Source organism: Lineus longissimus, chromosome 17 (assembly GCF_910592395.1).
Source record: "Lineus longissimus chromosome 17, tnLinLong1.2, whole genome shotgun sequence".
In the NCBI taxonomy this organism is placed as follows: domain Eukaryota; kingdom Metazoa; phylum Nemertea; class Pilidiophora; order Heteronemertea; family Lineidae; genus Lineus; species Lineus longissimus.
This window is the reverse complement of record NC_088324.1, coordinates 3,019,937-3,036,148: the sequence shown is the minus strand read 5'-3', so window position 1 is coordinate 3,036,148 and position 16,212 is coordinate 3,019,937. Positions and strand designations below refer to the sequence as shown.

The window sequence follows — 16,212 nt, the reverse complement described above, 5'->3', positions numbered from 1 at the left end:
GAAACCACAAACGCCCAACCCTTCCTGCTACCTTAATACTTCTGGATACATTGTATTGCCACATTAGTGCCTTTTCGACTCGGATTGTGTGAATTTTCATAAGGTCATGTTTCGCTTGCTCAGAAATTTCTGCTGATGGTTCCTACTCACCATCTGACAAAATGAATAAGTACTGTTTTGCTTTCGCTCTCATTTTACGACTTAAAGGTATCATGTTCATCCTGTAGTGCGCTAACGCCCCGTTGATGTCTGTTTCACCACCTGCAATTATAATTCAAGTGAGTTTATATTTAGTAGTTAACGATAATGGACCATAGTCAGGAAAATATCGTATTTATTTGCAGAATGGTCCAAAGAGAGCACGAGAAAGTCACGCCTCGTTTGTTAGTGATATTTGAATAATATGCCGGGGCCATTTTGCAGCTGGCCTGGGCCTTTTCGTTTAAGGTGGTGGTCTACCATAATATATCGAGCGGCGATCCTCGGAACTAATCTTTTGTGCACTTGTCACGGGGCCGGTCAATCGCATGCAGATTAATTCCCTCCAGAGTAATACTCTTTTCTATAACCTATTGCATGGCAGTTTCGGCTTCCAAGCTCAGTCAGTCAGATATCAGCCCAGTCTTGACCCGGTTTGCAATTGACCACACGTAACAATGAATTGTTACGAGCAAGCCTGTCCCGCGTATATTCCTGGCAGAATGAACGTCTTAATTTCGACCGCACGACTTACGCCATTCAGCACGGCCAAGGCGCTTAATCTATTTTACACCGAGCCCATTGTTCAGCTTTGGAGACCACGAATATCCGAAATAACTATAGGCCATGGCGGCAATGAGAGATTTAGAATAGCATGCAGCGAAGTTACTTTTTATAGCTCACAAGGTCATTTGCATAAGATATTGATGACGTTTTAGTCACGTGACAGTCGGACATGGACACTAATTTGTACGCATTTGAGCTTATTTCAAAGTCAATTATCTTTGACCCTGCATTGTTTTTAGCATGAAAGATACCATAGAGTCAGAGAGAGAAATATTCAGAACAATTATGTAGTATTTCCAACACTCAGACATGTGCCAGATTGAATCTAACTGCCCTAGTTAGAAAGCCTGAATCCATTACGAAACCGCATGTTTGTCCGACATTGCCTGTAATTCAGCGATGGGGAAATAGAGGGCAGCAGCTGCAGTGACGTCATATTCGCGGAATGCTATTGGCGGTCGGCGAGCCATGATTAGTTCCCGATTTTTTTCATGCAAGTTTTCTCTTTTTTGGATGGATGGATCTTAAAAATTCTTTCTGTATTATATCGCCGCCAGTGCTTCCGAGATGCTAACATGTTGCTTTTGTTAGATATTCGGGTCATAATAAATATATTTAGAAAGCTGTAAATAGAGGTTTTTTCGGACATTAATTTGTTTATACCAATTAAATGGAATGCATTTTCGTAAAAAAACGGAACGATGGCATCTGCACGCATCATGCTACTATCGAAAAAAGTCTAGTTTGAAACGGATATGTCGCACCCTAAAGCCTGCAGGAATGTTGAAAACTCAAATTATGGCCTCTAATTAAAAGCTACTTTGCTCTATTGTAACAGGTCAAAATAAAACAACTTTGGTACAGAATGGGAAGACAAAAGATGGAACTAAAAATGCATGCTGAAATAAACAGGTTACCTTTTGTTTTAAATATGCTATTGGGGTTTTTCTAGAAAGCGCGCACCTCATTATCGTAAGGTAGACCGCCACCTTAATACTACTTCCCAAAGACATCAAGACTTATTATTTCATTTGTATGCCCTTTTTCGTATGTTTGCACCTTAAATGTTATATTTTTCTCTCTCAAAACACTCTGTATTATACAACATAATGTAGTGTACTTACTGTATTGAAGCCGGTCTAACAGAGCTTTGATCATCTCCACAGGTTTTGGTGAATTGGCCAAAAAACCGTTATTCAACGCTAATACCTCTCGAGGGTCGTCAGCAAATGAAGCAGCGGCTATTCGTGCCCCATCAGGTCGTAATGATACACCAACCTTAATAAACGGAAGTAGCATTATATGGGTTACTTTGTAGATCAATTAAACGTGCAGAGCACATCATGCACATGACTTCATGAAGTGCAGATGACGTGCAGAGTACGTCATGCCCTTCTACAATGTTAATTCACCAGCACGTGGTCACACCTTCTCTAAACATGCCAAACGCGCTCGGGGAATATTAGATTCATCCTAATGGTGTAGATGGCGACACTTTTGAGTAGTTAAGACTGTTCTAATCAAAGTTAGCTTTGCTGTTCCTTATTGGTATCCACTGCCAGCACATGGTGGCACCGGCTGAAAAATGGCTGCCGCACAGCAGGAGGGATAAAAGGCAGGCTCTAAACAAAGTGGGACTCTGAAAGTCGGCGACAAAAATTGAGCTTATCCCAGTTTCCATAGCACGAAGTGACTTCAGGAGTACTCCTCCTGGGTGGGATGCTGGTTCATCGCAGGAAACTTGCCCAGTTAATCTGGTACCCATCACAATTGAGGAAAGTAGTGGAAAGTAGAGCAGATAGATTTTCCCAAAATCCAAAGTGAGCAGTCCAAGGCGGGAATCGAACAAATGATCTTCGGATTATGAGTCCGAGACCTAAACCAACGGACCACGCCACCATATTTTTGCATCAGTAGTGTGAAATGTCCCAAATGTCCATTCCTGCTGTATGATTACGGACTTAAAACCTAAGATTGTATCCCAGTGACTTAATTATCTAGTGTAATAAATGTGTGCCTTATCGATATTCATTATTATGGGGGGATAACATATGATCAGGGTTTACACGATGCCATGAGATACTTGAAGCATTTTCCCCGAAAAAAATATTCACAATGGGCAGTTGTGAAGATGATCACATTTTACATCGCATAATGCAGAGGGATTTTAAAAGGTAAACCGATGTTGTTTTTTGTCCGCAGTGTATCGGCTACTAGATCTATCTGCATACCTTCTCAACGAAAAGCTTGACGAACTTGATGGCATCATTAAACTCCTGCTGTGTAATACTACCAGATGAATCAATCAGAAAGGTGATGTCAAACCCATCTGGCGCGTTCAGGTCGAAGCGCCTTCCTCTAGTATCCAGGTAGTCACCTGTTTTGTTCATCGCGTCGAACACTCGACCGAAGTTTCCTGCCAATTTTTCGGGGTCGTCGAAACTGAACAGTCCTTTAAAAATGAAATAAGAGTTGCACGACCACTGAACAAAATGAAATACAATACTACTGTTGTGTCGAGTTGTGTAAGCTTGTGAAATACCCTATGTGTCAATTACATGTAATACTGCCAATCAGCTTTCCAAGGAGTACGTAAATATACCATGTATGCCCAACTCTCTGGTCTGTTTGCCACCCACCTATATTAAAGAGTCCAGTCGAGGTTGTATTGCAAAAAAATAGCCCCTTTAAAAATGAATTCCTTATAACACACAGGAGGGGGTTAACATTTTTGATATTTTTAGAATATCATATAAGAATATAGTCATATAAGACACCATCCTTGTTCCTGTGGCTGCGCCGAACTTTTGCTTAAACATTCTCTCTTCCCTGAACGTGATAGTTGCTAAAGCCAATATGAGCAATTTAATGATGTCATCCACTGCTATGACCTAGTGTGCTAGTTCGCATCCTCGGCACCAGTGGTTTTCCATATGCTCCAGCTCTCGCTATTACAAACCCCTGGGGAAATCCATACCCTTCAGACGGATTGTAGCGGGAGCAAAAAGCGCCCAATCAGAGCGTCGCAAGCACACATAGCGCGTATCCAAATACGTTCTAGCATTCGTTGATATCATGTGCTTTCTTTAACGTCCGCACTGAGATCGGCGATCGCGTATATAGCCGATACTGTTTGTGCTTCTCCCGCCGCTGTTTTTTTTATTAATTTCATGATAAATACTCTGAAGCAGTATGTGTAACAGCACAATGTAGGTACAGAGTATTAAATCAAAGCGTTTTCATTAACTTTATTGAACTTGTTAAAGGAAATGTTTTATTGAATGATACAACGCAGGAACGGGTGTGTCAAGTAATTGGAACAGCCGCCCTTCGCTGTGGATTCCAATGGATTTTCTCAGGGTTTAGTAGGGACGTAGGAGTATCAAAAACCTGAATCTCAGGATGGCTAGTTCGAGGTCTGTAAACTAAGAGTTTAAAAACAATATGTTGATGACAATTTTGAGAAGAGGCGCGGCTCAAGTTCAGTTTCGAGGAGGAAGAAATATACCACTATTTGTGGCCGTTTTCTAGCCCCGAGAACTGAGAACAGTGCTTTGAATGCTACTACTGTCTACAGAAACAAAACAGAATCTCAATTTTTACATCCAACAATTGACTTGAAGCAAACATAATCTTGGCGAATACTGTATGTCGGCAATAAATGATCTTGTTGCCCAAACCAACCTTGTAATCAGTGCTGATTCGATACCTTCGCTGGGCAAAGGGGCGATCTTTTTGTTTAATAATGGATAAAAGAAAACGTTAAGATTTCAATGGAAAACCTGTAGTTGGGACGAAAGGCCATTAGATACCTGATCCACCTTACTTGCCGAAGACACACCGGGTGATACACCAGCATAGTGGCGCCGCTTAGGTGAATATACAGAGTCGCCCTGGTGACAATATGACTAAGAGACAATGATGATTATCATGGTGATGATCGAAACAGTCCATGACGGATCTTCAGCATACCTTCACATCTCGGCTGTCCAGCTGGTTCCCATTGGTCATATTTACACTTAATAAGACATGGTCCACGGCCTATGTACCCGTTTTGACATGCGTATGTCACCACATCCCCTACGTTGTAACTATCGCCATATTTCCTTCCCCCGTATGGTATCACCGGCACGGGACAATGTGAAATATCTGAAAACACATAACAAAACATTATTAGGATAATGATATGCATTCGTCGTGAAAAAAATACCAATCATATTTCAAGATGGGCGTATTCCTGCGGCCGCATAACACCTTAATGGTAAGGTCTACCTTTGAATAATGAGTTGCGTGCTTTCAAGAAAAACCCCAGTAGCATATTTAAAACAAAAGTTAACCTGTTTATTTCAGCATACATTTTGAGTTCCATTTTTGGCTACCCATTCTGTACCAAAGTTGTTTTATTTTGACCTGTTTCAATAGAGCTAATTAGCTTTCAATTAGAGGCAAGCATTTGAGTTTTCAACATTCCTATAGACTTTAGGTTGCGACATATCCGTTTCAAACTAGGCATTTTTCCATAGTTGCATGAGGCGTGCAGATGCCATCGTTCCGTTTTTTACATGAAATGCATTCCATTTAATTGGTATAAACAAATTAATGCCCGAAAATGTCTCTATTTACAACTTTCAAAATATTTAATGTACATTTTACCCAAAATATCTAACAACTGCAAAATGTTAGCATCTTGGAAGCACGAGTGGCAATAAAATACAGAAAGAATTTTTAAGATCCATCCATCCAAAAAAGAGAAAACCTGCATGGAAAATCGAGAACTAATCGAGGCTATTCTGAATCCCTCATTGTCGCCACGGCCTATAGTTATTCAGGATACTCGTTGTCTGAAGAGCTGAACAATGGGCTATTTGTATGATAGAAAAAGCGCCTGGGCCCGCGCTGAATGGTGTAAGTTGTGCGGACGAAATGAAGACGAAATGAAGACGCTTTCCCTGCCAGGCCATGCCATGAAAGTATCACAATTTATCACAATTTCATGGTATCAAAAATGTATATATTTTTAATTTTTTTATTTGAACTTCCAAATTCTAATTATCTTATAAAATTAACAGTTCTAAGACGCTCTCTTTTCGTTTTGGAAATGTATCAAACTATCGTCAGTTTCTAAGATTTGAGATTTAGAAATTTTGGCGATTTTTACCGATTTTTTTGTTTCATGTGATCCGACGATAACATTATGATTCATACCAGCCTCCACCAATTTACTGTTTACCTTACACGATAAACATCAGGAAATATGAAAATTGCTCCACATGTAAAGCTCTTTCTTTGGGTGATATTTTGATATATCTCCAAAGTGAAATAATGTTTCCATTTAATTTTTTCACGGGAAGTCTTAGAATTGATCAGTAAATAAAACTGTTGTGATATACGAAGTGGGCATTTTAAGATTTAAAAACTAGATTTGTTCTTGATATTTTGAAAATGTGATATTTTCATGATACAAAACTCAAAACCATTATTTTGGCACATACAGTAACGTCGAACCAACGTGCTAGGGCAATATTTGACATGCATACGAGATATATAACTTAAATAAAATATAAAATGAAATATATAAATCCCTCCGAGATATTGAGATATATTGGGTGTCCTTTTACCTTTCTACAAGAGTGTACATCCGTCGTGAAAAGAAATACCATTATTTCTTTTAAATTGGCGTGTTCCTCCTCCCGGCTAATAACGAAGAAACAATAGGACAGATTGAGTAACATATTTGACCCTGTGGACCTCTCCTGGTTTGAATACAACATTTGTCATGGCCATTATAAAGCCAGTGTAATGCACTGACCTTTGATTTCCCTATGCATTTTCCATTGTTGTTATGCTCGTCCTCTCGAAATGAACGTAACTTTAACCACCTTATTGCACTGTCACATATGCATCAACAGGCCTTTGTAGCTTCCATGTTAAATAAATGTTGACGAGCTCCCGGACTATAACTTTAACTCTTTCAGCCCTGGAGATTTCCTGAAAATGACCCTCTTTTTAGCCAGGTCTGCGAGAGGGGCAGTCGAATATCGATATCTCGATGACGCCTAGCGTTTAAGGCGTGCCGCTTGGACTGGAGTTGAAGCAAGATGACCAGCTACCTCTTACGAGCTGTCGCATGTTCATAGGGTGCTCGGTTTGTGTCCAGGCGAATTTCGAATGTGCAACTTTCGACACGTGGAGGGTCCTTTTTAGGGTCGGTGCCTTGAAAAATGGACCTGTGGTGATTTCCAGAGTCACCCCGGGCGCACTCAAGGTGTCGGGATCGATGCGGCTGCTAAAGGCCCTTCTTCTGGTGTACTCCTGGACGTGTTGTGTCATTGGGCAGTCGACTGGTGGCCAAATGAACTAAAAAGTCGCTAAAATGAGCTCACTTTGTCTAGTATTTAATTTTCTATCGAATGCACTTATTCCCGAGTCCATACGACCGATATTAAGCGAGTTATGAGCAAAAATAGACACTAGGGTCGACTCCTGAACGTATCACCCGCTGTGCGTGTGATACGGGCCGAAGGGGTTAAGAGGAAACCCAAGTGAGTTAGCCCTAAAATTGCATTTCAAAGAATACATGAGTTTGGGGCAAAATTCGTATACCATGTGAATCTATGCCTTCATAGGTACGAAAAATAAACATTCAAACATTTGTGCATTGTATTGTTTTAGAGTAATTAGCAAATCTTTTGTTTGAACTTTGGTGCACCAGAACTCAAGTTAGGCATGATTGACACATCAAGAACTGGATTCTTTTTGTAAACAAGAGCAATATGAATGTCCTCCCAGTCCTTGTTTGGCTTACTTTGGCACACAACTGGAAAAAAATCTGAATTCCCACAAAAGTCCAATTTCTGAGACTTGGGTGGCAAAATAGATAAATTCATGCCTGGGAGGACCTTCCTATTTCTTTTGTTTACCTGAAGCACCCACTTTTGAATGTCTCAATCATGCCTAACTTCAGTTCTGGTGTACCAAAGTTCAAACAAAAGCTTTGCTAATTACTCTAAAACAATACAATGTACAACGTTTTGAATGACATTTTTTGTACCTATGAAAGGCACAGATTCTCGGGTACACGAATTTTGCCCCAAACTAATGAATTCCTTGAAATGCAATTCTAGACTATGGCAAACTGAGCTGAGGTTAGGTTTCACCTTAACCACATTTATATTGCACTAGCATTTTGCTCGGTAGGTTACCTTGGGCACGCGTGGGCTGACATGTGGCATCCCTCCCTGACCACCGGCCATTCTTCATGCATCTCCGTGTTTGTGAACCATTTAACACAAAGTCACGGTTACATATGATATGGATTACTGCGCCTTGTCTGCGCATGTCTCTGTGGTCCATGTATGATACGAACCCTCTCTCTGGTCTTTCGGGTGGAACACACCTTATCTCTGTAAACCAAAAATTGAAAATGTGTTCAATTGAGAAACAAACTGCGGGATAAAAACTACATCTAAAGTGTAGAATCATTTAACTCCTTTAATGAAAAAGCATATACTACTTAAAAGGGTTTATACCTATACTGTAGGCCTCGGAAAGAGTTGCCCTCGTTCTGATCCTTTTGGGTTGAGCACATCGCCTGTATCACTGCAGATCAGCTATGGAACATGTATTCGATTGAGAAACAAACTGACTGGTGAACGACTGTTACGGAGCAACTCTGAAACAGTTTCATCTCTGAAAGACACCAACGCAACTTTGAAACCGCAACTCTCAAACATTAGATTTCTCGTATAGGCACCAGATGGCACGCCATTTGCTGCAACCCTGCAACCATGTGCGAGTCGCTACGCGTGGTCACAGTTAGCGCTATCATGGTGCTATAATCCCGGGGCTATATTTAGCAATGAGGTTATCTCAATACATGTACACATTTGGTCAGTTTCCTCTAAGGTTATTTTGAGGCCAAAGATGAAGAAGCTTAAGCTACTACTCATTCTGTTTTTTTTACTGTCGACCGTCATTCATGTCATTTGTAATGACAGCTTTGACTCGGAGCCCGACTCGGAGCTAGAAGATAAGGTTTCTAGGATATACCTTTTAGTGCTAGTGGATCGGTCGATAGCGGGTCCCTTTTTTGGAAAACTATGACCAGGCATTTCCAATGGCTACTGTCCCTATCTATAGTATCATTATACCATATACCGGTAGTACCGGTATGTAGGCTACTAGTACTAAGGCATGGCTGAATGTGTTTTTGTCCGACCCGGGCTCGGTTCACTCAATAGGCATTCTGAGGTCGAGTACACCATGCTAGTTGGTAAAAAAGGCGCGTTAGCAAGGGTCGTTTTCACACCCTTAGTGGCGGGCGGGGCGACCAGCAAATATTGGGTAAATTTTCGACCTTTGGGTCTCATTTAATCATTTCTTAATTAAAAGGGGTGTTTTATTAAAAGGAGTCTGACCCCAGAAAATGAAGCCGCACCATCTACAGAAGACCCACTGACACCTACGATTTCATTGGGCAAGCCACATGCCGGCCCAACGAATTTGTCAGACACCCTGCCACTAGAGATTGATACTGAGATGACTGTGGACATTGACCAGGCCTTGCCTGGGGAAACAGAGGATTCTCTGGAGCAAATGGCATATGAAAGCATGAGTGAATATCAGGCTCAAATTGGTGAACAAATGAACACTGGTGAGGGCGAGGTCCTCTTGGGCATTTCCAATAAAACACGACTCTGGGTAAGATCTGAGGAAAGAAACGGACGTTCAATTTGCACAGTGCCTGGACATTTTCTCGTTTCAGTCGAGGACTTTGGCAGTTTTGATGCATTCTGTGACAGTATGACCCAAGAAGATCATCGCAAGAGATTTAAAGACCGGCTTCTTTCGACCTGGTTATTAAAGAGCAGCAACAACGACACCAACTACTTAGATGAGGGAGAGTTCATTGTTTTAGACGTATCCTCAGCCAAACACTTTGATATGTGGAAGGCTACTTTGGCCAAACGTTTGGCTGACAGAGTTCTATAGATTGGCTTCCCACTTCTTTATATTTTATATCGATTTTTCATCATATTCTCCCTGTGTACGCACGGCTGCGCTGTTTGTGAAAATCCTGAAGGGTGACGAGCAATATATTGCACTTCGTGCCGTTCTATACACAATGTAGCCTACTTTGATTCTACGTCTTGTTCATTACACCTACGTTTTTCTCCTCACTTAATTGTCCGTTATTCGGAAGGTACGAACCAATTCTCATTTAAGCAAATAATTAAAGGACAAATCATAGCTTACTTCTAATCACGGTACTTTCCCATTCTTGACAAGATTATACTTTTGCTTTTTGAGTCGGAATGTTAAATGGGGAGAAAGAAGTAGGCCTTTGTATACTAATGGTTCATGTGAGAGTTGTTTACAATTATCAGACCAAAAAGCAAAGATAAAAAATGAAGGTAGTGATTTACACTGCATGCATTGAGTTTGATGATAAGGCTTACAGGATAAATTTCAAGTTATCTGGGCCAGGATATATCAATGCTTTTGTAGTGATGGCGACGGCTCTCGTGGCCTCTACAGTATCGGAGAATATACTTTTTTATAATTAGTTTATGTATAATGTCATATGTAGCATGCATGTAAGTGAGAAATACATATAGCCGGTAGATTAGTGACTTAAGTTTTCTTTTCAATATATTAGGATGCAAAAAAAATGCCCAGAATGTCCCCCCCCCCGAATGGCCGCTATTTAGGAGGTAATTTTTGTTTCAAAATTGGGCCTTGGAAATGCGTCGAATTCTTGCAACCTTTGGCTTCGTAGGTCTGGATCATACGTAAGAGTGTCACTGAGGGTGTCATACGTCGAATATCTTCGTGGTTTTAGAATAAACAAGCCTATCGGCGTCTGATTCACAATGTGGTTTGTGAGGAGTGTCATAGTCGTCAACAGTGTAGCTTAAGTATTTCGAAGACCAGTGGAATTGGCGGCGTCAAATTATTAGTGAAATTTATAATTTACAAATTACAAATTACAAATCGTTTATTGAAACCGTGTAAAAAGTTACATTTTACATAAGATGAAAGTACAATGACCATAAGCATGATGAACTAAATAACTGGTGTGACATTGTTGTGAATTTGGTGGTGTGCAGCTGGAGGAGTGGACAATGTCACAACCAGGGTTCCTACATTATATACAGTGGAACCTCCGTTAGTAGACACCTCTCTATTAAAGACAACCTTTCCAATAAGGACACTAGTTTTGGTCCCAAATTGGTTGTTTCCATTCAATTTTGACTTCTCTAATCAGTCTTTGGGTGTTCCGAATGCTTGACACATTTCGAACATGTTTTGGTTGGAAACAACCCTACAGTCTTACACTTATGGCTGAATGAATGACAGTGCATTTTCGTGTAAGCTCGGTGACGAAATGCTGCGACACTATTCGTCACCAACATGCTTGATGGGTGGTGCCATCTGCACAAAGGACGATGAATTAAATAACTGATGTGACATTGTCGCTGCATTTGCAGGTGTCCACATCGAGGAGTAGATGATGTCACTACATGTACCAGGGTTTGTACTTTCATATACAGTGGACCTACTTTTTGTGGACACCTTCCTATTGAGGACAACCTCTTTAATAAGGACAGTAGTTTTTGGTTCCAAATTGGTTGTTTCCATTCAACTCGACTTCTCAGTTTAGGACACCTCTCTGTTAAAACAGCACTTTTCAGTCCCTGGGGCATTTCTGGAAATTTCATGCTATAGAGCAATAGGTTCAGCTAAGTGACAAGAACAGTACTATAAGACGGTTTTAAAAAGTTGAAAATTATTTATTTAAATGACATATGAATGGTTCAGCAGTAATTGGCAGTGTGCATTATGTAATGAAATATGATTTACATAATATAACATTTTTGTGACAAATAGTACAGATGATGGATAAATCGATACAGTGGATAGCTGTTAGAATATGCAATACATGCAATAGCATTTGTTTTTATTGAGATTTTGCGAGAACCAAGTGGTATTTTGACAAGATAATAGAAAGCCAATAACACTACAAGAACATGACTTCAATACATTGACATTGTAGTACTTGGTATACTAAAAATATTCAAAGATGGGTATCTCGAGTTAAAGTACAAGATGTATGAATGAAGGAGGCACTCGGGTAAGAAATGGTGTCGCTAATGAAAGATTAGAATTAAGACATATCTCTGTATTTCATGTGGTGTACTGACAAATGGTGCAGTTTGTTAGCAATTTTGTACATAGTTGGTGTGTCATGTTTATTCATACATCTTGCTCTATAAAAGCGAGTGAGAGAGGCATTGTGACATTAGAGTGTTGTATATCTATAGAATATGTGACCCGTCACAGCAAAACCAGGTACATGTCGCACAGAAGATGAGCCTAAATGACACCAGGAGATAATGGAAGAAATTGATGTGCTCATATTTTACAAAAGGCAGACAATAGATAAATGAACAAACAGTCCGTCTCAACCTGCCAAGCTCAGAGCGACATGCGCCTGGTTTTGCTGTGACGGGTCACATATACAAAGTTTACATAAAACAAGATTTGTATGTTTATTTAGGAGTACAAAAGTTGTATATAAAATGCCGACTTCATAATGATTTATAGGACACAAAATTTGACATGACAGCATTTTATAAAATATGAATAATCTATAATGAGAATAGTTTTGTAGCACCAATGATTTGAAAATACTGAATTTATTTATTGCATGAATAGAACACAAAAAACAGGATGATACCATGATTGTCACATGCGTGAAATATATTGTCATGGATGGGCATTGGGAACAAAAAGAATTGCTGTTATCAGCTGCATTGGTAGCGATTGCTTTAGCTGATTTTCAGAAACTGACAGGAATGAGAATGTTGATATAGTGTTGAAAAAATATTTTTATAACATACATTGCATTCAACACTAAGAAGTAGACGAGTACTAATTTAGCACACTTGAAAATATATGGACATTGACTGTCACTGGTAGTGGTAGTAGAGTAATTACATGCCATCAGCAGCACTAATTCAGACAGTTTTCGCTGTGCTTCAGTAACTGACTGGAATGACTAAGTTTGATTGTGCTGAAATGATACATAATAACGTACATTGCATAAACAAAATGATTACAAGATTTGTACTGTCTTGAAATATATGGACAGGGACAGTCACTGGAAGTTTGACATGCCATCAGTTGCACTGCTCCCGACAGTTTTCACTGTGCTTCAGTAACTGACTGGAATGACTAAGTTTGATTGTTCTGTATTTGCCTCCATTTGGATTTTGTGAACAAAAGTTACTAACCTTGTGTAATTGAAGTGTCGAATTCGCCTTGGTCGAAATGATAATACAGTAAATAAATCTATTGAATGTTGCTGAAAAGAAAACATTTACTACGTTAGAAGCCATGTACATGATAACACCACCACCACCATTATCAATATCATCACAAGTCAACTGGGGAATATGTGTGATATTTGTTCAAAACTTGCGTATATGGTATTTGCAGGTCTATTGTATTGTAACATATTTTTCACTTTCAAAATTAACTTTTTTACTAGAAATTATGAATCAATACTAACCGTAAGAAGCGTATGAAATTACAGAAGGCCTTCGTCGAAAAATGTAATGTACTTGTACTCATTCGTGTCATTAAACCTGAAAGCAGCACAGCATAACAGTGAAATTACCGTGACATCAATGGATGTCAAACTAACGTAGTGACGTTAATTTGAATTCGAAGTGCACAATTTCACAATTAAGGTTTTGAACACATTGAGAACTGAAAAACTTCAATCAAATGCTTTCACACCAATGATATGATTGTGGCGCTCCTGATGAGGTATCGCCCTCTGCTGAGCAGCTTTGGTCGTAACTAGGGTAAATGTTTTTTTCAAGTGATATGAGCGATGCAATACCTTAGTTACCACCAGCGCCACGTAGCAGTCAATGAAGTTGTGCTGGTACCCCATTAACGTCATGCTTCAAATTTGAAGAAATTAATATTACCTTCATCAAGTACGTAATATTACACCAGACCTTTGTCGAAAATGTAGATCTCGAAGTCTAACTGTAATGAAAGAAAACATCAATGTGACAATATGGTCTACTATGTATGAGGGGGAGAACGGGTATTTTCGGGACACTGGGATGGGCCGAAAATAACTGTCGGGATTCGGGATAGACACCCTTATTTTAGCGGGATTCGAGACAAGCCGTGTTTTGCGTCACGATTCGGCTAAAATTGCGTATTGGGAAACGGGATAAGCCTTTTTTCCTAACAGGACGTCGAGACAGTTACCCCCCCCCCTTCCCCGTTCCCACCCTCATGACATGTAGCATTGGTGTAGGCCTATTGTTACTCACAATCTATTTTTTTGTAATTGATACTGGTAGTATCAATGTGAAATATGCCACACGTTGGGAGCATGCAAGGCCTAGTACAATACACCATCATCACAATCAAATATTTCAATAATACACTGCCAACGAGAGGAGAGTGAATGTTCAACCATCAATCACGTGCATTGTAGTGTACATCCCCCATGACGGCTTGCGCCCCGCTGACACGACGAGCACATGGCTGAGCCAATCCATCGCCTATACACTACTTTACAAAAATCGACACCTACTGAAACTTTCACTAATTATTCTCCGAAATGTACTTTATCGTTACATCAAAAAATGCACATTCGAAATTCAAAACTACCACTTATTTTTGCCGTGAAACTGACCTGAGTTATCGAAACACCGTCACTACGAAAAGAGGAAGAAGCAGGTCCGCATTTATCGAAATATTGCTAAATATAATTGTCAAAATGTCGACCAAATTACCAATTAAATCACAATAAACTTATCAAATGTTCCCTCATGCCTTTGGGTGAAAAAATACTGATTTTTCAATCATTCTCAATTTTACAAATCACCAATCACAAAAAGAAATAATGATGCAATTACCCAAAATAGATGAGATTTGACCACTGGTATAATTCCGCCATCTTGGATATCGGCATCGTCACCACCACTTCAAATTCTAAAGTCTTATTCAGGCCTAATATGTGTCACCTGCTGTGGTGAAATGGCTAGTTTTATCAATAAATAACAAAATATGATCTTTGTAAATAAAATCGGAGATCTTCTGGTGTGTTTTTATGTGAATTTATTACGAACTATCAATGCAGCGCAGGGCAGCCATCGTGTTCTCATGCGTAGTGGCGATGCGATAGCCATCCGCGGCACTGCTTTTCAAGATGGTGGCAATTGCCCAGTGCTAGAGGCGTTGTAAGGAAAATTGAGAGCAGGCCCCTAATGAATGAACTCTCAACGATATCGATATATTTTCGTAATTCCAGCACAACTGTTCAACAATGAACGTCCACCGACAATCCCACTTAACGAATATTAATATCAATTCATATCATGTATCTTAAAACGCTTTTATTTCATTTTAAAAAGAGTTATCGAGTGAACGATGACCTCCTACCGCACCCTCCAAATAAACAGCCAAAATGACCACAAAAACACCTTTTTAGAAAAAAACAGCGATTTTTACGAAATAAATGTCATCAGAGACGAAACTAGACACTAATTTAGCTAGGTATGCACAGTAATAGTACCTGAAGTGATCGATTTCAAGGAGAAAATACACTGAAAACAACTTTTCAGGAACAGAAATAAGATCACATTGTGAATAATAACAACTTTTCAGAGAGCACGTCGACTGGAGAGCTCCGCTCATTCTCAAAAGCATACACAAACTTCACGCATATTCTCCCTGCCACATCAGTATTAGCTTCCAGCACGTATGTAGTGCTATACAACCTGGTCCATGGTGCAGGGTATTAGCAGGGAGATTAATGATTAGCCTGTTCTATTTTAGTTCTATTCGAGAAACACTGACCTGAGTGATAAGGCAAATTCTGCAGAGTGGCCTACCGGAACATGCAGTCAGGGTATCAATATAAACAGTTATGCCAGGATGGACAAAATATGTACAGTGGCCAGCGCTTGCTCTTTGTTTTATTCTTTACTGACTGATGTTGTCAGTTTGAATTGCGTTCTGCATCTCTCCATGCCCCTGGCTTTGGTCCGACAGTGGCATTGGGTACGGGAGTGGGTAGGTGATATGCCCAATATGTGAGGGCCTTATTTGGAACAGGACCTGCTGTCACTGGTCTCAATGCATTGTGCAAAATAGCGTACTCCAATCAATCTATTGGGGGTTGCATGTAGATAGCAGCAATAAGTCCCTAAATGCAGTTAATTTCGTGTTTAACCTTTAATAAAATTTCAGTAACGTTAGAAATTTAATGTAGCTCAATCATCGTGCCCATTTAACTAATGTATATTACATTTCAACTTTGCCCGCTCCATGGGTATATGCTAGTTTTGTTTAATAACCGGTATGGCTTACATATTGAGCCAACATCAACTTCAAAAGTTGATGACAGGGCCC

The 16,212-nt window shown here is 39.8% G+C and overlaps 1 protein-coding gene and 1 long non-coding RNA gene across 2 annotated transcripts in view; both read right to left on the bottom strand.

Annotated features, from left to right (window-relative positions):
* LOC135501666 (complement C2-like) overlaps positions 1 to 16,212 on the bottom strand; it is a 39,701-nt gene that overhangs the window by 15,824 nt on the left and 7,665 nt on the right. The window contains exons 7-11 of the mRNA XM_064793904.1: positions 7,968 to 8,168; positions 4,738 to 4,914; positions 2,997 to 3,217; positions 1,890 to 2,043; positions 151 to 261 (exon numbers count right to left, since the gene is read on the bottom strand). Coding sequence (XP_064649974.1) covers positions 151 to 261; positions 1,890 to 2,043; positions 2,997 to 3,217; positions 4,738 to 4,914; positions 7,968 to 8,168 — 864 coding nt within the window. The remainder of the gene's footprint in view (positions 1 to 150; positions 262 to 1,889; positions 2,044 to 2,996; positions 3,218 to 4,737; positions 4,915 to 7,967; positions 8,169 to 16,212) is intronic.
* On the bottom strand, positions 11,469 to 14,033 carry LOC135501801 (uncharacterized). The gene is made up of 4 exons (XR_010449643.1): positions 13,767 to 14,033; positions 13,340 to 13,415; positions 13,062 to 13,132; positions 11,469 to 12,841 (listed from the first exon to the last, which is right to left on the bottom strand). It is a non-coding gene; the product is annotated as an uncharacterized LOC135501801 (long non-coding RNA).